Genomic DNA, 24938 nt, shown 5'->3' with positions numbered 1-24938 from the left:
CTTGGGGGAAGTGGTGGAAGGGACTCAAATAGAGCAGAGCAAGTGCCATTGCTCCCACTCTGACCCCACCCCCATATACAGCGGCATAACCCAGCAACTGGGTTGCCCCGCCCTGGTGAACACCTAAGGCTCCGCCCCTCACTATGTACAAAACGTGGCCACACTCCCCACCCCTGCAAAAAAAAAAAATGACTCAAACGGAAGAACAGATCAAAGCCTCAGAGCCAATACATCTAAGCCACCAAGAGATAGCCAACCTATCAGATGCACAGTTCAAAACACTGGTGATCAGGATGCTCACAGAATTGGTTGAATTTGGTTGCAAATTAGATGAAAAAATGAAGGCTACACTAAGTGAAATGAAGGAAAATGGACAGGGAACCAATAGTGATGGGAAGAAATGGGACTCAAATTAATGGAGTGGACCAGAGGGAAGAAAGAAACAACCAAACAGGAAAGAATGGAGAAATAAGAATTCAAAAAAATGAGGAGAGGCTTAGGAACCTCCAAGACATCTTGAAACATTCCAACATTCGAATTATAGGGGTACCAGAAGGGGAAGAGGAAGAGCAACAAGTGGAAAAGTTATTTGAACAAATAATAAAGGAGAACTTCCCCATTCTGGCAAAGGAAATAGACTTCCAGGAAGTCCAGGAAGCTCAGAGAGTCCCAAAGAAGTTGGACCCAAGGAGGATCACACCAAGGCACCTCATAATTACATTAGCCAAGATTAAAATTAAGGAGAGAATCCTAGAAGCAGCAAGAGATAAGGAGACAGTCACCTACAATGAGTTCCCATCAGTCTGTCAGCTGATCTCTCAAAAGAGACCTTGTAGGCAAGAAGGGGCTGGAAAGAAGTATTCCAAGTCATGAAAAGCAAGGACCTACATCCAAGATTGCTCTATCCATCAAAGCTTTCATTTAGAATGGAAGGGCAGATAAAGTGTTTCTCAGATAAGGTCAAGTTAAAGGAATACATCATCACCAAGCCCTTATTATATGAAATGTTAAAGGGACTTATCTAAGAAAAAGAAGATAAAAAATATGAACAGTAAAATGATAGCAAACTCACAGTTATTAACAACCACACCCAAAACAAAAACAAACTAAGCAAACAACTAGAACAGGAACAGAACCACAGAAATGAAGATCACATGGAGGGTTAGCAACAGGGGAGTGGGAGGAGGAGGTGGGGGAAATGGCACAGAGAATAAGTAGCACAGACAGTAGGCAGAAAATAGACAGGGGGAGGGCAAGAATAGTATGGGAAATGTAGAAGCTAAAGTACTTATGACACATGGACATGAACTAAAGAAGGGAATGTGGGTGGGAGAGGGTGTGCAGGGTGGAGGGGAATGAAGGGGGGGAATGGGACAACTGTAATAGCAATATCAATAAAATATATATTTAAAAAAAGACAAGAAGAAAAAGAATAAAAAAAAGAGGATAGTATAAGCAGCCTCTCAGACAATTTCAAGTATTCCAACATTTGTATCATAGGGGTGTCAGAAGAAGAATAAAAGCAAACAATTGGAAATCTTTTGAAAAAATAATAAAAAAAATTTCTTTGATTTGGTGATGAAAATAGACATACAAGTCTAGAAGCACAGAGAATCCCAAACAAGTTGGACCCAAGAGGACCACCCCAAGACAGACATATAATTAAAATACCAACAGTTAAAGATAAACAGAGAATCTTAAAAGCAGCACGAGAAAAGCAGAGAGTTACCTACAGAGGAATTCCCATAAGAGTGTCAGCTGATTTCTCAGGAGAAACTGCAGGCCAGAAGGTGTTGACAAGAAATACTCAAAGTCATGAAAAGTTGGGACCTATAGCCAAGACTGTTCTACCCAGCAAAGATATCTTTTAAAATTGAAGGGCAGATGAAAAGCTTCCCAGAGCTGAAAAAACTAGAGTTCATCATCAGCAAACAACTATTATATGAAATGTTAAGGGGACCTATTTAAGAAAAAGATCAAAACTATGAACAATAAAATGACAATAAATATTTATCTATCAACAACTGAATCTAAAAAACAAACTAAGTAAACAAGAAGAACAGAGACAGAATCATGGATTTGGAAGCATTTTGATGGCTGCCAGATAGGAGAGGGTATAGGGGAATGGGTGAAGAGGTGAGAGGATTAAGAATTACAAATAGGCAGTTACAGAATAGCCATGGGGATGTAAAGTACAGTATATGAAATGGAGTGGCCAAAGAACTTATACCCATGACCCACAGACATGAACAATGGTGTGAGGATTGTCTGAGGGAGTGCAGCGTGCTGGGTGGAGGGGGGCACAGGGGTAAAATTGGGACAACTGTAATAGTATAATCAATAAAATATAATTAAAAAATTATATTTCCCATAAGAGTCAACTTGGTTATCCTTTTATATATGTCTTTCTGCTACAAAACTGCTCTGACATTCTAATTTTTAACACTTGAAATCTGAAACCTTTAAAAGTTTAAAATTCAGTTTATTAAAACTTGCTAAAAGTTATGGATTCTAGTTTTGTGGAGGTAGGCGAGATGTACGTAATCCCTACCTATGCCCTCAACCAAATAACTCACTAGTGTGGCCATGTGTTCCAGGGAGGGCAGCCTAGCAAGGTACCACTGTGAGGTCTGGGGTGGCCGTATCTAGCCATGTTCCCTGGGGGACTTTGCAGAGATTTATACCAAATTCCACCCCTTCATCAGAGTGTGTTACGGGCCACCAGGATAGGAGAGAAATGACAAGGAACTGCAGCACCACACTAGTCACTGTCAGCTTCACAACTGCAAAGTGCCCCCTTCCCCCCATGGCCTTTCCTGGGTGACAGTAGGGCCTCAGTAATGATGGTTCTGTGCTAGAAAGTCATGGTTTGCTATCAGCCAAGAACCCCTCCCAGCTCCTTCTCACATGCTCCCTCCAACTTCACACCCACCAATAGTGCACTGAGCCCTCCTTCTGCATCAGAGAAAATGCTTGGCTTTTACATGTTTCATGAGTCAGGTCTTCCCAGTAATCTCCCTTTTGCTATATGTAGGAAGAAGATTACACAAGAGCGAGGGCTGCTCGGGGTCTCTCAGAATTCTGCCTATCACATCTACCATCCCAGCTTTCTGTCCCTTCAAAACCCTCATTCTCTTTACACTAGAGATGGACATTTTTCTGTCCACACCTCAGATGGGAACTAAAAGCAGACAAGAAAGGGAGATGTAGGGGCTCCATGGGTGAGGTCTACCCCTGGTTTGAGACAGAGCTAACACAAACCCTGACCGTTGTGGCTCAGTGGGTTGGGTGTCATCCTGCAAACCAAAGGTTGACGGTTCAATCTGGGTCACGGCACATGCCTGTGACCCAGATGGTTCTTTCCCTCTTGCTCTCCCTTTCCCTTTCTAAAAATCAATAAAAATTTATTTTTTAAAAAAGAGATAGAGCTAACAGGCATAACAAGCACAAAGCGCAGAACTGAGAGCAATTTGCAGGGACTTCCTGGAAATCTGGCTTTTTCCAAAAAAGATTCAAGGAAATCTGAGCTGAGCAGAATGTTGGGAAGGATCTCCCCTCTGAAAAGTGCCATGTCAATGCAATGTGGACCTCTCAACCTAGTGAGTGCATGCCTGTGGCCTTTCACTCCATCTCAGTCCCAGGACAACCTCAATATGCCGCAAAGCTGCATCTGGTCTCAGTACGTGGGTTTGGCCCGCTAGTCGCAGTTTTCAGTGCTGCTAAATTGGACAGGCCACCTTGTGTTAGTAAAATTCCAACTGATATTATCGCTAAAGTGATGACCTCCTCTTTCTGACCTTCCTGGCCTAGTTCCTGATGTGAGACAAACCTAATGAAGACACAAAGTCCTCACCTCCTCCAATGGGGAAGCCATCGCTCAATTTGTGTTAAAATTCCATCTGCGCACCAAACACACCAGTCCTCCTCCCTGCTTCACTTTTCTCCAAGGCATTTATTACCACCTCCTTATACAGTGCCTATTCCACTTTTTTATTGTGATTAACCAACTATCCCTGTGAGAAGTACATCCTGTGAGCACAGAGGTTTTTGCCTGTTTTCATTTCATTCACCACCAACTTCCCAGCACCTGAACTATTTATTACCTGGCATTGAACAGGCCCCTCAGTAAAAATTCATCCAGTTAACAGATGAAGAGTTTTGACACAATCCATCACGCTATTCACTAGTAGGATAAAAAGAAATTATTTTAAGAAGAAATGCACATTGCTACTGGGTTTCAAAAGGGTTGTGAACTATCTGAGTTTTCTACAATTTGTTTTTGGCTTCCTGAGTCTGAGAGAACAAGATTTAGAAGGCTTATGAAGTTTCTTAGGTGAGCAGGTCTAAACAGAGGATATTTTATGAAGAGTAAGTAAATCAGATACATAGGATCTCTACTTATCTCTAAATTTACAGAGATTTAACAATGAATGAAAAATACTCCAGGCAAATGTGTTTTGGGTTTCATGAAACATAAAATGCTTTGAAAACCCATTTAAGATGTTCACAAAACAAAACAAAACATCACAGCAGCTGGAAATACTATTCTTGCTGTTAGACTAGAAATGTCCTCCTTAGCCCTGGGTGGTATGGCTCAGTGGATTGGGTGCCAGCCTGCAAACCAAACGATCGCTGGTTTGATTCCCAGTCAGGGCACATGCCTGGGGTTGCAGGCCAGGTCCCCAGCTAGGGTCGTGCAAGAGGTAACCAATCAATATATCTCACTCTCTTTCCCCTCCCTTCACCACTCTCTAAAAAATAAATAAATAAAATCTTAAAAAAAAAAAAAGAAATATCTTCCTTAGAATAGGCTGAAGTAGAGAGTGGATGGAGGAGCTAAAAGAAAAAGCAATGGGTCAGAAGCAGGTTTGTCCTCTCAGAGCCTCCATTACTAGTCATTAACATGACTAATTTTCTTCTTTTTTTATCAGAAAATGAAAAGAAGATAATGTAAAAGGTACAGATACAAGACTGTTTTACTCTTGTGATACAGTCTGATTTTAAGATGCTTTGCTGCTGCTGGTACAAAGAGACTCCCTGCCTTACTGCTTTTTAACCTTCTGAGCTGGGTCTTGGCTGAGGTCTGTTCTCATGCCTGTTTCTTTCTCACTCTCTGTCTAAAGTCTTGAGGCTGGGAAAGGGGTCTTGTGGTGTCAGCATCTTCAGAATTTTTAACAAAATAGGGAAAAGGTATAGGAAAGCTGGGACTGAGTAAGTAGAACGGTGTGCGCGGGAGTTGACAATTTTAAAGGGGGTGTCTAGCCCTAACCAGGGTGGCTCGGTTGGTTGGGTGTTCCCTGTGAAGTGAAGGGTCACTGGTTTGGTCCCTGGTCAGGGCACAAGCCTGGGTTTCAGGTTTGGTCCCAGGTTGGGGCTCATAGAAGAGGCAAGAGATCAATTTTTCTCTGTCACATGGATGTTTCTTTCCCTTTGTCCCTCCCCCTACCCTCTGTCCATAAACAAACAAACAAACAAACAAACAAACAAACCTTTAAATGAAAAAAATAAAGAGGGTGTCTATTCAATAGGAAAAGTAAAACAATCAACTTCTAGAGGAAAACATAGAAAAATATTTTCATGATCTTGGAATAGACACAATTTCTTAAACAGGATACAAAAAGCACTAACCATTAGAGAAAAGACTGATAAACTAGACTTAACCAAAATTAAGAACTTTGGTCAACAAAAACTTAAAACACCCTGAGAGAAGATATTTGCAATTATACATCTACTGGGCAAAGGACCAGTATCCAGGATATATGAAGGACTCCTGAAAGCAGTAGGGACAACCTGATTTTAAAAATGGGTAAAAGACCTGAGTAGGAACATCCAAAGGAAACTACCCAACTGTCCAATTAACCTGTAAAGAGGTGCTCAACCTCATTAGCCAGCAGAGAAATGCAAATCACAGGCACAGCAAGATACCACTACACACTCAGCCAATGACCAAGAGTAACAGGACTGACACCACCAGGGCTGACAAGGATGTAAAAACAGATCTCTCACACACTGCTGCTGGGAGGAAACTTGTAGAACTGCTTCAGAAATCTGTTTGGCACTGTCTAATGTATGTTCTTGATTGCATACCTACCCTGTAGCCCAGTAATTTCACCAGTTACTGATCCAGAGGAATGAGCACACGCATGTTCCAAAGGACATGTGCATGAACATACCAGCACTATTTATAATAGCCCCAGACTGGAAATAATGCATCTGGCCATCAATAACAGAATGGATAAATAAATAATGTTATGATCATATAATAGGTTACTCAATGGAAAAGAAAATAAACTATGGCTATACGCAATACAAATGGATAAACCTATAGGTTTATATGGCTAAAACTACAGCTATAGGCAATGAGCTCCACGGATAAATCTTAATATTGTGTGACAAGCCAGCTGCAAACATTACAGACTTTATAGAAAACCACAAGGGAAAGCATCAAGGGGACAGCTGTCATTGAATGTAGTGAGGGCTGTGACTGAGGAGTTGCAGGCATATCTGTGGGAACTGGCCATGCTCAGTTTCTGACAAGATCGGGCGTGTTCAGGGTGGTATGGTCACAGACTCAGTTTCCAGATGGGAGCACCGACGACATGGTTTTCATTTCATAATTCATGAAACTAATTACATTTGATGCACTTTCATCTTTGTGTACATATGATACTTCATAGTAAAAAAGCTTAAACTTGTATCAGATACTACTTTCTTGTCTACTTTCACAGAAAACAAATACTTTTCTGGTAAACTGAAGTTCCTAAACTAAATGCAAGCAACTCAAAGTAGAGAAATTTTGAAAGCTCAGGTATGTGGGACCTTTAGGTAAGTTAGGAAAAGGCACCCTTTTGGGGAAGATGCTTCAGCAAGGCTGTCTCCTTAGGCAGATGCAGGCTGCTGGGCGCCCTGGTTGGGGGTTTGGTTCTCCTCTCACAAAGGGAAGGCAGCCCTTCCCACAGGACAGGGAGCATGGCATTTCACAGCATGGTGGGCCGGATGCAGTGTGGACTGGCTTTTGGTGCCACTGCCTCTCTGTCTAGACACATCTGCACAGTGCAAAGACAGCGAAAGTCTACCTGGCTGCCCCACCTAGGAAACCGGAAAGATGACAATGACATGGCCACTGGCCGCTCCAAGCCTATGCACACCACAGAGCACTTCCTGGCACAGACGACCCCTGCCTGGAGCTGGCTGGAGCTGGCTGACATGGCCCCTTACCTCGTAGCCTTCTGTCTTCTTCTGGCACCACTTTAGCAGAGCGTTGCGCTTAGAGCCACCATATTCCCGGGCCAAGGCAGCCAGAGGATCTCTTCTTTCCACACTAGTTAGAAAGAAAGAAAAGCACAGAACAAAGAGAAGATGTTAATCATCAGAACCTTCAAATACATAATAAATAGATAAATAAATAATTAGACTAGAAAAGCAAATCTAGGTCATTCCAGTGAGACTCAAGAAAAACAACCAAATCGGTCACATTAACAATACATTGTTATAATGTCTCATGGTATGAAAGAAAAATTAAATTATGTTTCTTGGCTACTGAAGTCTAGAAAGATTTTTTTATTTTTAAATCTATCTGTTGCTCTAGTCATCTAGCCTTTTATTTATTTACTTAAGTACAAGATCATTTTAATGAAAGATGCCTAAAGAAAAAGCACTTCCCATGTTTTCAGGCCACACCACAGCTACATGTCGTATAAAGGTAGGTTAGAAGGGCTGCTTTTGGGGAGGTGATGGGAATGGAGGTGAAAGGCAAAAATCAGTCAAGATGATTCACAGTCTAACGGTGGCATAGTCCTCAGTTCATGGTACATTAACTGAATGTTGATCTCCCATTTAGCCAAAAGAAGTGATTTTACCCAATACCATGGCATTCTGAGAATAAGAGTTTAAGTGCCCCCTCTTCAATTTCTCTATAACAGTTCTGTTAATGTGTAAGTTTTTATGCTACCTAAAATTATCCAAATTCTAGAAAGGGACTTCAGACAATACTGTTCCTTCCATGAAGAATGCAGGAGAGGGCAATGGTTCTTCTGCCCCAGTGGAACATTCTCCACCACCGGCTCAGTGTGCAGGAGTGCTAGAGCAGAGCAGGGGGCAGGATGTCTCTGGAGTAGCAATTGTAGCAGGCAACAGTTTAAGAGCAGCAGGATTTACTCCTAGATGTACACATCATCAGGGCACAAGAATGTTCGTAGCAGTGTGGCAGGCAGTGGACAGGCCTGAGCACAGTAAGGATGATGGGCCAGTTTCAGAAGGTCACCAGGGCAGAAAGCCTTGGGTGCCTAGCAATGGGCAACACTGGGAAAACAAGAACTTCATCCTGAGGGTGACCTTTCCTCCCCTAGCATATCCCTGGTCATACAATTCAGGCCCCCTGACCTTTCATATCACTGGTCAAGCAGTTTGAACCATCCCCTGACCTTTCCTCTCCTGACATGTTGCTAGTCATGTGGTAGATCCCCGTGGAGGAGGAACAAGGGGCTGAAGAGTAGCCTTATGTGACTACCAGGTGGGCCCTGGCACGACCACCCCCTTAAGCATTAACCCCGAGGGATGACATCCAGGTTTCTGTTGTGTTTCAGCTCCAGGCCCAGAAAAGCAGCAAAACCAGATAAGCAACAGCATGCTGATCTCAGGAACAGCCTCACTGACTAATGACCCCCTGCCCTAACCAAACAGTGGAGACTATGACCCTGAGGGGACACACTGGAAAGCTGATGAATATTAAATACTAAGATCCTTGTCCTGGGATGGCCCCCTAAATTCCCTGCCCTTGAAAGCCCTCTCCAGGGGGAGCATACCAATGACTTTCCCCACCTGCAGCCCACACCCCAGGCAGGTTTTTCTTGCCTCTCCTTTTCTCCTAAGCTCCAAGGGCCATTTTTGGCCTCTGTAACTTGTTTCCTGAGCCCATTTCTTCTACAATTCACTTCTTCTACCTCTGTGACTTTCTAAATTACTTTTATCTCATAGTCTTGGCTTTGAATTCTTTCCTAGCCAGAACTCAAGTATAGAGGAACTGAGGTCCAATTGCCAGTAACAACTGCTGCTGTTTTCCTGCCAACATCAGCACTTTTTATAATAGTAAACATTGGAAACAACCAAAACATCAGGAAAATGGGTAAACGGTTGTATATAAACTGTGGTGTATATAATAGAATACTTAGCAATAAAAACCAATTAATTGCAGATGTATGCAATAACTTGAATGATAGCAGGAACAATTTTGAATTAAAAACCCCACAATGTTTCTATTCATACAAAATTGTAAACATGCAATTTAAACAATATATTGTTTATATTATTTGGGTATACAAAATAGATGGTGAAACTGTAAAGAAAAGCAAGGAAACATATATAAAATTCAGAATGGTAGTGACCTTAGAGGGGGGCTAAAAAGAGGCAGGCAGGGAAGGATGCAAATGGAAGGGGCTGGTAGGAAATTTCAACAGTGCTAACAGTGCTAGCTGGTGTGGCTCAGTGGATTGAGCACTGGTCTATGAACTGAGATTGCTGGTTCGATTCCCAGTCAGGACACATGACTGGGTTTCAGGCCAGGCCCCCAACTGGGGGTGTGTGACAGGGAAACTGATGCATGCTTCTCTCCCTCTCTCCCTCCCTTCCCCCCTCTCTGGAAACAAAGTCTTTAAAAAAAGTGATAATAATTTTCCTTAAACTGGAAGTAGGGTATCCAGGTGGATCTCCATTGTGTCAATATTCCTTATACCTTATACATATTTTATTATTATTTTGTATCCATCTAATATTTAATAAAAATATTTAAAATGATTTTTAAAAGGAGTAATGGGATAATTTTAGACCCTTGGCAATCTGAATTATGGTAGAGAGATTTTAAGAAAAACTTTATGCTTGAACTAAAATTTTTCTTGTGTAATCTAATAAATGCTTTTCTTTTTGTCTGACAAATCTGTAAACACAAATCCAGGAGTTTCTGTGGTCAGAGCTCTGTTAACCACGGAGTTGTGGCAACTCTGCCTGTGTGCACTGTGCCAGGCCTGCTCTCGCTGCATTTCTTAGAGTGGAATTTCTAGCCTGACAAGTTAGGGGATACGGAGATGAATGTCTGGGAAAGACTTTCTGTGTGAATAGATGACGAAAACATTTACCGAACAGTTTTCTTTAAAGAACAGAGCTAACTAAATTAATAATGACAGGATGAGAACTTCCAAAGTAATTTCTATCCTGCCATTGGTTATATTCATGGTCACACTGACATAAATATAAAAATAAGTAACAAACTAATTTCACTAATTTAAGCTTTCATGATTAAGGGTATAATATAAATAGCATGTTAACACACACATAGCCTTTTTGTATACATTTCTGGCATAAAGCAAAGAACAATTTCAGAATAGCACTAATTTTGGTCCTTAAAACTTGTTGTGATTATTTGAATCTCTTGCACATAAACAAGACCAGTATGTAATGCCTGGAGCTTTAAATTAAACCTATGAATGATAGGACTTCATCACTTTGGGCCCAAAATAGACTACACCCAAAGATATGAAAACAGCTGAACTTTGCAGACTTTTACAAAATCCTTTTATAATATTCATAATGGCAGTTATAATGTCTACTATAAAGCCATTACTCCTAAAACAGCCAATTCTGTATACTCATGTACCTACCTATTCTTAGTGTTTATTGAGTGAAATGCTGTGTGTAGCATAACACTGGTTGAGAATGATATAAAAATGTAAGATGAAGTATCTAATGTCTGCTAAATTATAACCTAAATGAGGGCAGGGCAGAGGCATGCATACTATGCAACCTTGAATGACTAGGTTGGCCAAAAAGTCTGTTTAGTTTTTTCCATAAAACAAAAGACACATTTTTAATTTTCACCAATGACTTTATTGGATATTTTCAGTATGTTGCTATCTACTGCTATTGGCTTCTAGTGAGTAGAGGCCAGGGGTGCTGATAAACAGCTTCTAATGAATAAGACAGCCCCACACAGCAAAGGATTATTTGGCCAGAATGTCAATAGCACCAAGAAACTTCACAAACCACTTCTGACACATTCGATCAGTCACAGCACCTTTTCCATACGCTGCACAAATCTTTTTTTGTGTTTCAGTTGCATTTTTACCTTTCTTGAAATAATAAAGCACAATATGCCGAAAATGTTGGGTATCTTCTTTCATCTTCAATATTAAAATGACTACACAAAAATTCATCAATTTTGATGTTTTTTTTTTTAAATGCACACTGATGTGACAGCTATCACAATACAATCAAACCAAACTCTTTCAAATGAAGTTAAAGACAAGTAAGTACTACTAGAGCCATTGTATAGAAAACATGTAATGGATTTTTTGGCTAACCCAATAATTACCCAAATGAGTGTAAGATACCAAAGGCAAAGAAAAGCGCTGTTGGTGCTACCAGGGTAGTTAGCTAAGACCTCATGCATCATTTGACCTTGAGGGAGAAATGGTATTTAGGAGTGAAAGGACAAAAGGAAGATAATTCAGGCTAGAACCATGTAAGCAGTCATAAATGCTTGTGTTATGTTGCAAAGGCCTTGAACAGAACAGGCTCTGATGAAGGAAGAGCTGGCCGCAAAAGTATGGACCAAAGTATGGACACAGAAGTGGGAGGTGTGTGATGTGGCCTGTGCAGGAAGCACGTGGTGCTTTAAAAGACTGACTCAACATGGAGGGTGGACAGGTAGCTGGAAGAGGGCATCAGGAGCACTGGAAAGGGAGGAGGGGGCAGAGATGTGAGAGCAAAGACAGGCCTCTGCAGTCTCTGTCTGCTCCACCTCCTACTTCCTCCCTTGCACACAGCTGAAGCACTCTCTGAACATTGACCTAGAAGCGCTCCTCCAACCGTTCTTACATGCCATCGTTTACCACCACCACCACACAAATCAGAAACAGAATTCTATAGACTCAGTGGTTCCCACCACTTCATCAAAACGAGGACAAACATCTTACCTTGGCAATGAAGAACATTCGCAACATGGCTCCAATCTGCCTTTCAGTTGTGACACCCCAGCTGTCCACCTCCCAGCCGATGTTGACTAGATGCCTATTGTATACATGCCAGAGTTCCTGCCCTAATGAAGCCCACAGGCTAGTCTACCCAAACTACACCAGCCACCCTTCCCCAAGCCTGGATCCAGTGCTCCACACAATGGTACCAGCAGGCCCGCTGGCAGAAAGGCTGCTTCCTCTCTCCAGCCTTCCTGATTTTTCTACCCATAACCACCCCCTCAAGTGCTTGCCTCCACTGCTCTTCCTGAAGCTTTTCTTTCACTCTATACAGTGCTACTGTCCCCTCCTGTTGCAGGCGGCTACTGTAACTTAACCCTTTGCATTCAGGAAATATATGCAGAAGTGTATTTGACCATAAGGAATAAAACAGAAGAAAGATTATGAGGTTATCACCTAGGGTGTTTCTGATTTCTCACTGTTGAAAATGTGGTACCTGAGTTTGCTTTGTGGTTTCAGGCCCCTGGGAGAAGTGCTCAGCAGTCGAGTGTTCCCAAAACCCAGAGAGGGGGGTCTGCTCAGTGACTCAAGTGAGGGACTCTTGTGGAGATAGGGGTCTGGTTTCAGGTCCTCAGTTCGTCCCTTTAGAAGATCTGTGTGAACAACAACATAAGCTTCATCTCCTGAAGAAGAGAAATGTTACTGGTCATTGTACTTGTTTTCTCAAGTATAATACAATTCTCATTTTATTCCCTAGTACAAACAGTTAACAGGCACAGCTATATAGAGATATAGGTGGTGAATAAGTAATACAAACTAATAGGGAAATGGTATTTTCTAGAAAGGATTCTTCAGGCAGAATAAACTACATAATTCAAAGGGACTAACACCAAATCAGCCCCGTGTTCAAAAACTACTATGAATTTCAAGATGGCACCAGCGAGCATCCACCCTATGCCCTTATTAGGAGCCTGTGCAACTGCACAGGTCACATGCCCACAGAGCCAGCTCTGTCCTCAGGTCAAATACTTTGTTTTCACTGATGGGCATCTGAGACAGAGGGCCAGCAGGAAGATGCCTAAAGGGATTATCAGGTCACAGATGGTAGCAGGCAAAAAGCTGGGAACCAAGAATGATAACTATTTTACAAGTGAAAGAAATCATTACAATCACAGGGCCTGACTTATTAAAAAAAATTAAACATAATTCCTTTAAGGCTCCTCTCTGCTGTCATATTAACCTAAGTCAAAACAAGTAATGAAACTGGTTGACCTCCTGATAATATTTCTTAACGGACCACAAAAGTATAGACTGGAAGGTAATTTCTGGATTGTCTGGTTTGTCTTCACAAAGGAAAGGGGAGCTCAGAGAATTAAGCAACTTGCTCTGTGCCACAGGCAGAGCCCAGAGTCACCCTCTAGGATACCAAAACTTGTCATGGAAGAAAATAATATTGGCCCTGCTAATAGCCACCAATTATGGGTAGTAAAATTGGGAGTGAGGCTAATTAGCTCAGAGGAGCAGAGAAAAACAGTTTACATCACTAAAGAAAACAACAAAAACAGCACATCAATCCCCTTTCTGCAGCTTCTGATGACCTCAGTGTTGTTGAGGCAGTCTGAAAACAAGCGATTTTCTCAGGTAATCTTTTTCAGTTTAGTAAACAGAATTGCCCCAGTAAACAGGTGCCTGGTAGGGCAGAGAGGGTGCATCATCAATGAACTATTTACTTCAAGGCAATCACTATTGCAGTCTCAGCAATGGCTCTGACCTTGCCAGTTAAAAGAATGGTTTCTCTACAGCAAGGGAAATTTTAAAGCTGGAGGAATAGAGGAGGCACAAATATGACTAAAAGATCACCTAGTACTTTTGAAAATGGTTAAGATAAATTTTATATCCTAGGTACCATATTTTTTGGACCATAAGATGCACCTAGGTTTTAGAGGAAAATAGGGAGAAAATTTTTGAAGCAAAAAATGTGGTAAAATATTTAATAACATAAATAACATAATATTTCACCCATGTAAATGTAAACAGAACTCAACAGCAGCATTAACGACTATTATTCCTCCCAAATTAGGGGGTGTGTGTCTTATAATATGAAAAATATGGTATTTTACTACAATTAAAAAAAACACAAATGCCTAGATGCACTATGCTATGCATGTAATCCAGTTATTCCCAAGTTTACACTACAGAGCAAGTGTGGAGAACTCAAATCAGGTGGTTTTCAGTGCTTTGCTTGATGTCCCCTCTGTTTCTAGTGAAGGTTCACTCCTTTGCACAGGGTGACGACCTGCTCAAGGCCACACTCACCCCTTCTGTGCTCTTCTTTCTTCTGCTGACCTCAGACTACCCAATGGTCTTCAGTTACCATTACCTTCTTCCTGGAGGTCTTCACTATGACTCAAAGTCCTACCTGAACATTTATCACTTCCTTATGAAGCCACTAATCGGAGCAACCTCCAGCCTCCTTACCAAAAGGCCACACTGTAAAAAAATTAGGAAAAATCCTATCCTGGTCCTCAAGCTGTTCCAAAGCTGTTAACATCCTCTGAGGTAGATGGCATATCTGCATTTTTGAGATGAGGGAAGCATAGTACAGAGGGTGGAATAACTGGGCCAAAGCCAGACTGTAGGTGGTGGGGCCAAGATCCAAACCCAAGTCGTCCCACTCCTGTGTCCCCCCTTAGCTGCCACTTCACACTGGCCCTCATACGGGGAGGCCCAGTGGGAGTGGAAAGGTGACGCGGTAAGGACTATGGATTACAGCCTCCACATCACCTCCAAGAAGGGGATTTTAAAAATATGTGGAAGAGGCTTATACTCAAAAAAGACAAAAATATCTCATAAGAAGCCTACTTTAGAAATTATGGAAGCAAAGACTTTCAGAATCAATTAAGATATTTTTCTTAAAATACTTTTAAAGATATTCTCCTGAGATTCAGTAAAAACAAACAAAAAAGTCCCAAAGTCTGTCATTTCTCCCACACACATGCACACTGAGAAGTGCAGCCAGCAGGAAATAGGATCTAATAATGTTCATAGCACACATACATTTAGAGTTTGAAATAGTTTGGAATGAGGGCCGCTGATTTTTTCCTATGCTCAGTTTCATACAAAGAAAAGTTAACCCCACAAAAAAGTAAGCCAAAGTACTTCATACTTAAGACAGTTTACCTGAGAGGGAAAGGTCTGGAAGATCCAAGCGCTGAGTCACTCCTCTGCTGGCAGGCCGCATGCTGCTGTAAGTTGAATGCCTCTAAAAACCAAAGGGCACACCAGCATACATAGGTGGACTTGCACACATGTAGGTACAATGGTTCTCAAGCTCATTAGACTCACTGGGGGCAGCTTTGAAAACAACTTATTAGTTTGAATAGATAATAAATGAAATTGGCACAATTCTCAAAAAGGCCAGAAAAGACACAGAATTAAAAGAAAGTCTCCCTTTCATTTCCATCACCTAGTTTTTCTCCTTGTGGGTAATCATTATTGATCAGCTTTGTGAATATCTTCCTGGAATAGTCTGTGTATATTCAAGGATATGTATAAAAATACTGTTTTTAAATGGCCAACAGATATGTTGGGTTGATTGTTTTTTTCTGTAAGATGGCTCTAGCAGGGCATAGTTGTCTTTAACTTCATTTGAAACAATTTGGTTAGACTGTATTGTGACAGCTGTCATATCAGTGTGCATTAAAAAAAACTTACCAAAATTGGTGAATTTTTGTGCAGTCACTTTAATATTGAAGATGGAAGAAAACATGCAACATCTTTGGCATAATTATGCTTTATTATTTCAAGAAAGGTAAAAATGCAACTAAAATGCAAAAAAGAAAATGTTTTGTGCTGTGACTGACTGAACATGTCAAAAGTGGTTTGTAAATTTTCATGGAGATTTCTCGTGGATGATGTTCCATGGTTAGGTAGACCAGTTGAAGTTCATAGCGATCATACCACAAGGGGGAGAGTCGACAAACTCAAAACATTCAAATCAATAAAGTTGTTGGTGAAAATGAAAAATGTGTCTTTTATTTTACAGAAAACAACAAACAAGACTTTTTGGCCAACCCAGTATAAGAAGATGCTCAACATCACCAATCATCAAGGAAATGCAAATCAACACTACAACGAGTTACCTCCTCACAGCTGTCATTATAAAACAATAACCACAAAACAGAAAATAATAAGTGCTGGCAAGACATGGAAAATTGAAAACCTTGTGCAGTGTTTGTGGGTATATTAAATGGTGCAGCCACAATGAAAAAGAACAGGTCCTCCAAAAATTAAAAATAGAATTACCATATGACCCAGCAATCCCACCTCTGGGTATATATCCAAAAAAATTGGAAACAGGGTCTTCAGGAGACACCTGCCTGGCCAGGGTCACTGCAGCACTATTCACAGCAGCCAAGACATGGAAATAGCATGAGTGTCCACCAACAGATAAAGGGATTAAAAAAGTATATTTATCTAGTTTCATTAAGTACTAAAAGTGCACTGACTATTTAAATTGAAAACAAATTATTTCAATTATCTATTGCTGCCTAACAAGAAACCCACAAATCTTTGTGGGTTAAAACCAATTATTCATTTGCCCATGATTCTGCAACCTGAACTGGGCTGGTATTGGGAAACAACTTGCCTGGTTTCAGGAACTGTAACCCTACCGGCCAGGGGACCTTGGGACCATAAGCCAATAAGAAGACAAAACTTATCTTTTTGGCAAGGGCACAGCTTCTGCCCCCTTTCCTTTTCCCTGCTTGACCCCTGGAGGATGGCTGGATAGTCAATGATGGGTAAGATTCATAAAGGAAGAACAACTTAAGACAAGCACAGTCGAGAAGGGGCCATGAGGGAAAGACTTAGGGGATTGTGGAGGAGGGACAAAAGACCCTCACCTCTTGGCTTTGTCATAACCTGAGTGCTCATTCTATCTGCAAAAAGTCTCTTAATCCTTGGGCTGCCTTGCTCCCTCCACCTGATTCAGGCCTGAAACAATGCTGAAGGGGGCTGCAGCCCTGTGCTGGAACTGACAGTTCCTGGTGGGGGGCAGTGGCAATCAGGCCTAAGAAAGAATGCATAAAGTCCTGTGAAACCTGCTTTGCTAAGAATGTTCTCAATTTAAATGTTAAGGGTCCAAGCATAAAATAAGTTTGTTTCCCAAGGTTTTACAGCCAATTGGCACCAAGACTCTGTCTACCAGACCCTGACTGAAAAGGACCCCCATGATCCCAGAAATGTTATCTGTAAACCATACCTCCTTTCTTTGATATGCATCCCTATGCAAGCTAAACTCAATAAATGCTCACTGAGAGAGAGAATTGACACATTTCTCCTCTGAGAGACTGATCAGCCTTTCCTCTCCAAGCAGATCATGTCTTGGTATACTTATTCTCATCTATGGTGACTGGGGGGCTCTGTGGGTGGAGCCTCCCAACAGGCTGGCAGTGACCGTTCTTCTCAGCCACATGGAGTTTTGACAAGGGCAGCTCAGCTAGGACTCAACTCCCAGGATTCCAGCTGGGGTGGCTGGGAGGGCTTGGGGCTGGGTAGCCCTCTCTCTGTCCATGTGGGCTTTTCTCTTTGATAGTGTATTTGACTTTTTTATATCATAGCTGGTATCCAAGAGGGTAGAAGTTGCTTGTGTATTGGACACTGTATAATGTGGGGTGGCACTGCCCACTAGCCACGTGCACAATGCTCTTCTAATACCTGCATAGGAGAAACAGCGGCCGCTGGGGCGGTCCTCACTGGTATTCCGCTCAGGGGGCTTCTGGGGGTCTTATGGACAGGAATGCTCTGTCCAGCTCCACCTGCCAAGGGACGGGAACGTTTATATGTCAGTGAGTTCAAAATAGCAATACTTCCTGATTTGTTAGTTTTTGGTGACTAAAAAAGTATCCCATGCTGTTTATCCATAATATTTTAATAGTATGCATACCATTTTCTTCTCTGGATTAGTGTTGAATTAGGGAATGAGAGGACAGGAATTAAGTAAATGGGGCTGGTCTTATATATAGGACACACAAAGAAAAAGAAAAGATGTGTGATAAGGTTCCTACAGCAATAAGGAGCAAGAAAACTCTTGCACAAAACATTACTGTCAATTCATTTCCCATCTTCATAGATTGAATGCAGTCATTGAGATTTCATGTCTTTCAATAACTGTAGCCTACTCTTCTTCTAATATGGCTGCAAACTATTTTATCAGAGATAACCAAGTACATCCTAAGATTAGCTAGTACTACAGTCTTCCAAAACAAAAGGCATATTTGTTGTAGTCAGGTGAAGAAATATATTGTTATTTGGATAGATGCACATTTGTGTTTTTTCTGTTTACTATATTTATGCGTATACAGTATAGATATGCGCTTTTCTTATATATGTAGATAACAGTGAATAAAGGTGACTGTCAGTCAGCCAGACATTTCCAGAAAAAGATGGAACTGTACTAAGTTCAAGAATGACAGATCAGCACAGGTGCTTAGGTGTAAGACAGGACCAGGCACAAAAAAGTCTAACTGCCTGTTGCAAGATGAAGTAGGCTGGGGGTAGCAACAAGAGCGATGAATGCAAGGACTTGGTCCCTCATTTCCTAGGAGATGAGGCCTATGACTGACTCTGATAATTCTCATCAGACTGCAGAGGCAAATAAAATAGCAGCAACCTGAATATACTGGGTAGAGAGGCAGAAAAGGAAGGGGGCAAGGCAAGATGAGGTGGAAAGAGGAGGCTGCATTACATGCGAGACAGAGTCCCCTTGTTGCCCCACTGAAGCTTCGGCCAGTCTCTTGTACATGGCAGCTTCATGTGGAATGGTCTAGAAGAACCCTTGTGCTTGCAGCAATTTGGGGCCAGTGTGGCATAGAGATAGGTGTGATATTTGGGGCCCTGGTCTGAATTTGAGTTTTGCTTATAAAACAAAACGATTAAATACCTGGGCGTCCCAAGTCGAATGACTTGATAAGAGACTTGACGGTGGTTGCAGGCTCCAAAGGTGTTGAAGATGTTCTGTTGACACAGATACCATGCCACCGGCCAGGAGCATCGACCTCCAAGGGCTCAGACTCTTCATGAACAGGTCTGCAGGGCAAAGAGCAAATCAGATTGAAAAGGGGGGGGGGGGCGTGAGGTGCTCCATAGGGAAAAGACATGGATGGAAACAGAGCCAACAGGCAGAAAACACACAGCTGGAGGGAGAACCTCAAATTTAAAATCTTGTTTTCTGTATCGGCTTCACATCTTTAGGAAATAATGTAGGTGCTGCTCTCAATTTTTATCAGAGCTGTTTTCTTGGGAATCACCAGAAATAGTATTTTAATATGTAGAGTGACATTAGCTCTAAGTAAAAAGAATGTGACTCTAGTCTGCAAACTGGAAAAAATATATACAAATGTTATTCATTAAAAATATTTAGCCCATTATCTGTGGTGACTACAGTAAATTGGCTTGTCAGTGTGTATTCCAGCCCCCAACAGGGGTGGGAAAGGTGGTATCTCAGGACTCCCCTGCAACTAGAAGTCCAGATGGGATTTAGGGTCTTTTTTGTCCCCAACCAGAAAGATGGGGGCAAGGCCTGGAGTGGGACCCAAGGTGGGGAGGGGAGGCAGGGCAAGGGGCATTCACTACGCTGAGACAGACAGTGGCAAAGGAAAGATGTTCTGCCACACTGTGGGGGCAGCTCTCCACCTGAGGGGCCAGGTTCCTGACCCTGAGGCCACTCTATTCATAGCAGAGGCAGTGGCTCCCTGGCAGCCTGATCCTGTGCTGTGACTTTGGGTATTGTTCCTAGAAGCTCAAGCTAGATTCTGTTTCTTCAACCCTCCCAACAATGCTGTAAGCCATTTAATGCTTGTCTGCTTAAACCAACTAAACTACAATCTATTTGTACAACAGAATCCCAGGCCATATACTGTTTGCCCTTCCAGAGACAGAATGGTAATAGTATTCTGGAATAAGTAACACTACAATTCTCCGTAAGGTGAAGCTTCTCCTCTCACCCAAACTTTCCTGGGGAGTCTGAACTCATTTCTAAATTCGAGCACAGACACACAGAAAAGTCTTTTACAGACAGATCACCTGATTCGATCCTCTCACACATGGCTTCCTCATCCAGGGGACTCCAGCATGTCATTAAATCTTCTTGTGAATGATTTTCCAATCTTCTCATTTCTAAATCACTGCTCTCTTTATTCTATCAAATTGCCACAACTGTTTTGCAAGATGACTAATTTATGAGAATGACTCAAAAAGACTATTTCTGGCAGTATATTTTAATAAGGTCAGTGGGAGATTAAAATATTTACTTACTGATCTTTTTGAAATTAATCTAGTTATTCATAAGCTTCTGTGATTGGATATACTTGTCCTTAATTCTTAAAGTTTTTGTTGATCTGTAGTCAGTGTGAACAGAATAAATTTGAGAAACAGAACTTAAAACACTTAAATCACACTGCTGTACACTCTTGTCTCAACAGCCCCTTCTTTTTTTTTTTTGAGTGAAAAAAAAATCAGTAAACTGATGACATTTTGAGAAGAAGATAGTAGGAATTTCGGAAACTTACTAAGGTGGGCTTTAAAATTTCTGTATTTAATGGGCTTGATTTTTGTAATATTTTCCCTCGTAACTTCCCCATTGCATTATATAGTACAAAATCAGGTGGTTATATACACAAAGAGGTACAATCAGGTTAAGTATGAGCATAAAAATAATCTATTTCTGTCACAGCCATTCTCAGGAAGGTCAGACACAAAATTGGCTGTCCTCTTACCAATACATTTAATAACCTCAGAGCTCATTAGCTCATTGTGGTTTTAATTTGAATTTCTCTGATGATTAGTGACATTGAGCATCTTTTCATAACATCTATTGGCCACCTGTATGTCCTCTTTGGAGAGGTGTCTACTTAGGTCGTTTGATCATTTTTAAATGAGATAATACCTCACACCTGTCAAAATCAACAAACAAGTGCTAGTGAGGATGTGGGGAAAAGGGAACCCTCATGCACTGTTGGTGGGAATGCAGACTAGTGCAGCCACTGTGGGAAACAGTATGGAGTTTCCTCAAAATATTAAAAATGGAACTGCCATATGATCAAATTATTCCAGTTCTAGGAATTCATCCAAAGAAACCCAAAACACTGATTTGAAAAACTATCCGCAGCCCTACATTCACAGCAGCATTATTTACAATAGCGAAGATATGGAGACGACCCAAGTGCCCATCAATAAACAAGTGGCTAAAAGAACTGTGGTACACCTATACAATGGAATATTACTCAGCCATAAAAAGAACAAAATCTCACCATTTGCGACAACATGGATGGACCTATGGGGTTAAGGTATTAGGCTAAGTGAAATAAGTCAGAGATGTACAAATACCATAAGATTTCACTTATATGTGAAACCTAAAGAACAATATAAACAAACAAACCAGAAACAGATTTACAGATTCAGAAAACAGACTGATGGCTGCAAAGGGGGGTGGGGGTTGAGGGACTAGGTGAAAAAGGTGAAGGAATTGAGAAATTCAGATTGGTAGTTACAGAATATGGGGATATAAAGTCCAGCACAGGGAATATAGTCAATAATACTGTAATAACTATGTGTGGTGTCAGGTGGGTACTAGAAATACTGGGGGGAACACTTTGTAAAGTATGTGATTGTTTAACCACTGTGCTATACATCTGAAACTAATAAAAAATAAAGTTGAATGTAAACCGTAATTGAGTAACATTAAAAAGAAAAGTAAGTAACTTGTGCCCTGGCTGGTATGGCTCAGTGGATTAAGTGGCAGCCTGTGAACCAAAGGGTTGCTGGTTCGATTCCCACTTAGGCCACATGCTTGGGTTGCAGGCCAGGTCCTCGGTAGGGGGCGTGTAAGAAGCAACCACTCATTGATGTTTTTCTCCCTCTCTTTCTCCTTCCCTCCTCCTCTGTCTAAAAATAAATAAATAAAATCTTTTAAAAAATTAATAACTTGCTACCAAAGGGCCTTGGAGAAACTTAGGGTACCCCTTCCTTAAAGGAAAATCATTTCCAAAAATTCATTTTCATTTCATTCCCTGATAATTGATTAAGAATGAAACGGAAATCCTGCATCTGCTGAGGAAGTCCCTTTGGTTATCCAAGTTTCTTTGTGAATCAAAATATCAAATGATGTCGGAAGACTTGTTTAGACTCCATTAGAAAATTGCAAGATTATAAGAACCAATTCCCAGTCCTCCTGCCTCCAGTTGGTCAGTCTGCTTTGCTAGAACAATGAGTCAGCATGAGAAAACTTGCACATTAAGTAGATTAGAGAAGCTACCGGTCTCAATACCCACCATGTTATATAACAGTTGTGTATGTGTGCACAAATGAGTGTGTGCACAGATTCACAAAACAAAGCCTGAACTGAAGAGCCATATAAAACAGGTATTAAGAGCGCTATTGGTTTTTATTAGTACTTTTATCATAAACAGGTTTGAAAATCATCACGCCAGCCTATCTTAGAATTATTTGGGATCAACCAGTAACAACCCCAGCAATAAATGAAGTACACTTGACCCTGACCATGGGTTTGAACTGCACAGATCCACTTATTCAGGGATTTTTTTTTCAATAAATACATATAGTACGTATAGAGAAAAAACATTTCTCTAGCTTACTTTACTATAAGAATACAATACATAATACATTAACAAACAAAATACATATTAATTGACTATGTTATTGGTAAAGCTTCTCGTCAACAGTAGGCTATTCATGGTTAAGTTTTGGGGGAGTTAAAAGTAATGCGCGGATCCTTGAATGTGCACCTAACACCAGTGTTGTTCAAGGGTTCCACATTACATTTCCTCTGGTTCAAGAAGATGAAGAACTCTGTATTCTATAAAGAATATTAAGAAATGTTTAGCCCTGGCTGGTGTGGCTCAGTGGATTGAGTGCCAGCCTATGAACCAAAGGGTTGCTGGTTCGATTCCCAGTCAGGGCACATGCCTGGGTTGTAGGCTGGGTCCCCAGTAGCGGGTATACAAGAGGCAGCCACACACTGATGTTTCGATCCCTCTCTTTCTCCTCCCTCTCTCTAAAAATAAATAAATAAAATCTAAAAAAATAAAAAGAAACTGTTAAGCATACAGACAGGTGTATGACAGCAAATATGTTTTAAAAAACCATCAAGGTACCAGTGTTGGGTAGACATGTGTTCAAAGCTGGCTATTCACCTCTAAGACAGAGGCTGATAGGTCAAAAGTCAACCCAAATCACCCCAAAATGCAGCTTTTGTGTTTGGTAAACACAACTGAATACCAACATGCACTCTTTCGATAAGCCTAACACATTCCCTTTTCCTATAGTAGTTAGCTTCTTTCTTCAGGTGCATCGCAGAGGAAGCAGCTGCCCTTGTTTGGGGGCCGTGTTTAAAACAACAAAAATGAGGCATGTTTCCACCTGCTACCAGTGTGTAAAACTACAATGATGACAATTTCCACAAGAAATTATGTGTATGGCATAACTCCACAGTAAGTACCATATGTTTTAAAAACACTATCTAAGGGAATTTTCCAGAAAACTCCATCATTTCAGAAGAAAAATTTCACAAAGGTCAAATGGCTTGTACATGGTGAACCTGGAATGCAAACACAGCTCTCTCTGACCACGCCTTTCTCAGATTTTCAGTAACGCATGGGTGTCCTGTGAGAGGCCTACAAGGGTTATTAAAAAATCTGGTGGGATTTCTTAGTTAATTTCATGTAACATGTATTTAAGAAAAATAGTATCCATATTTATTTTATTGCTCTTATTTTTATGTAGTAATATGCTCTTAGGAAGTGGCAACCCACACCTGAAAATGACAGACCATTTAGGCAAAGTCACGTGGTGCAGGAGATGTGGTTTCCATGGATCATGTCAGATACTCACTGACTGCTGGTCTACCTTATGTTCTTTCATTATAATTTAAACATATATGTATGCACATATATCTTTTATTTTTTAAAAGTTACCTGATCTCTCCGAGGCACTGCTTCCTAGTGTGGTTCTAGAACAGTCTATAATGTTGGTTTACTACAGCACTTACTTCGTCATAAGGGACACCCTTTTGTGTTGTCCGTTTTGATCCAAAAACATGTGATTTCTTTTTTAAAGTATTTAAAGGCTAACTATCTTTGGAAAATGACATATTACACTCCTGCTACCTTCTCAGTTGGCAGATTAATGCTTGAAAGAAGACCAGTCATATCAATTACGTTTACACCAGGTCTCTCCAAAGTGTGTGAAGCCTAGTGCCAGGCCTGTCCCAGTGCTGCAGAGACCTACTTCCCAGGACTCACCTGCACCCACGCAGCTCTCCCAATCTACGCTTCCCCACCTGCTGTTCTGTTCCTTTCGTGTCCTGCCTTTTGTGTTCCTTTGTGCCTTTGCTATTCTAGGTCCTTACGTGAAATGTAATTTTTTCAAAATATTTATTGTTATCTACAAAACAAATCTAAAAGAAGTTTGTAGCTCTAGAGTGAGACAAATTAATAAGTATTCTGTCTCCGAGGGCTCAGTGTCTTGAGTTTCACTTTTGAATTTCCACATAAGCATATAAATGACAATAAAAACCAACAGAGTAAGGTGGTAATCTAAACACAAGCATCTTAATTTCCAACCCCAACAATAAGAACCAAAGAAGAAATACAAGATCTGCCCCCCAAAAGTCCAGACATTGTTAATGTAACAAAAACAGTTTGCATGACATCAATGTAACCTGGCAGCCACGGAGAGTGGACCAGGATGAGCACGCCTAAACAATGACAACTTCACTGTACTAGTCAGTGGTATGGTAAGATGCCACTGAGTGAGTATGTGCACTGTGTGGCCATAGCATTCAAAATGACTGAGCAAGTAGAGCAAACAAATCTGTACCAAATTTTGCACTAGCATGGAAATTATTTGATCATTCAGAAGGCCACAGCTATGGGCAACTGGTGTTCAGTTGCTTCA

General features: G+C 41.1%; 1 protein-coding gene across 5 annotated transcripts in view; it reads right to left on the bottom strand.

Annotated features, from left to right (window-relative positions):
* The window catches only part of SPECC1 (sperm antigen with calponin homology and coiled-coil domains 1), a 336370-nt gene that overhangs the window by 65262 nt on the left and 246170 nt on the right, over positions 1–24938 (bottom strand). For 4 of the 5 annotated variants that reach the window (XM_045824061.1, XM_045824063.1, XM_045824060.1 and 1 more), the window contains 5 exons: positions 18907–19052; positions 17682–17782; positions 15144–15225; positions 12460–12646; positions 7219–7321 (listed from right to left, as the gene is read on the bottom strand). In XM_045824061.1, the coding sequence (XP_045680017.1) occupies positions 7219–7321; positions 12460–12646; positions 15144–15225; positions 17682–17782; positions 18907–19052 (619 nt within the window). The remainder of the gene's footprint in view (positions 1–7218; positions 7322–12459; positions 12647–15143; positions 15226–17681; positions 17783–18906; positions 19053–24938) is intronic. The other variant, XM_045824062.1, reaches the window with a different exon arrangement.

Source organism: Phyllostomus hastatus, unplaced genomic scaffold (assembly GCF_019186645.2).
Source record: "Phyllostomus hastatus isolate PE091 unplaced genomic scaffold, TTU_PhHast_1.1 phas_scaffold_55, whole genome shotgun sequence".
Classification (NCBI taxonomy): Eukaryota; Metazoa; Chordata; class Mammalia; order Chiroptera; family Phyllostomidae; genus Phyllostomus; species Phyllostomus hastatus.
Note: the sequence above shows the minus strand (reverse complement) of the source record. Positions and strands in the feature narration are given on the sequence as shown.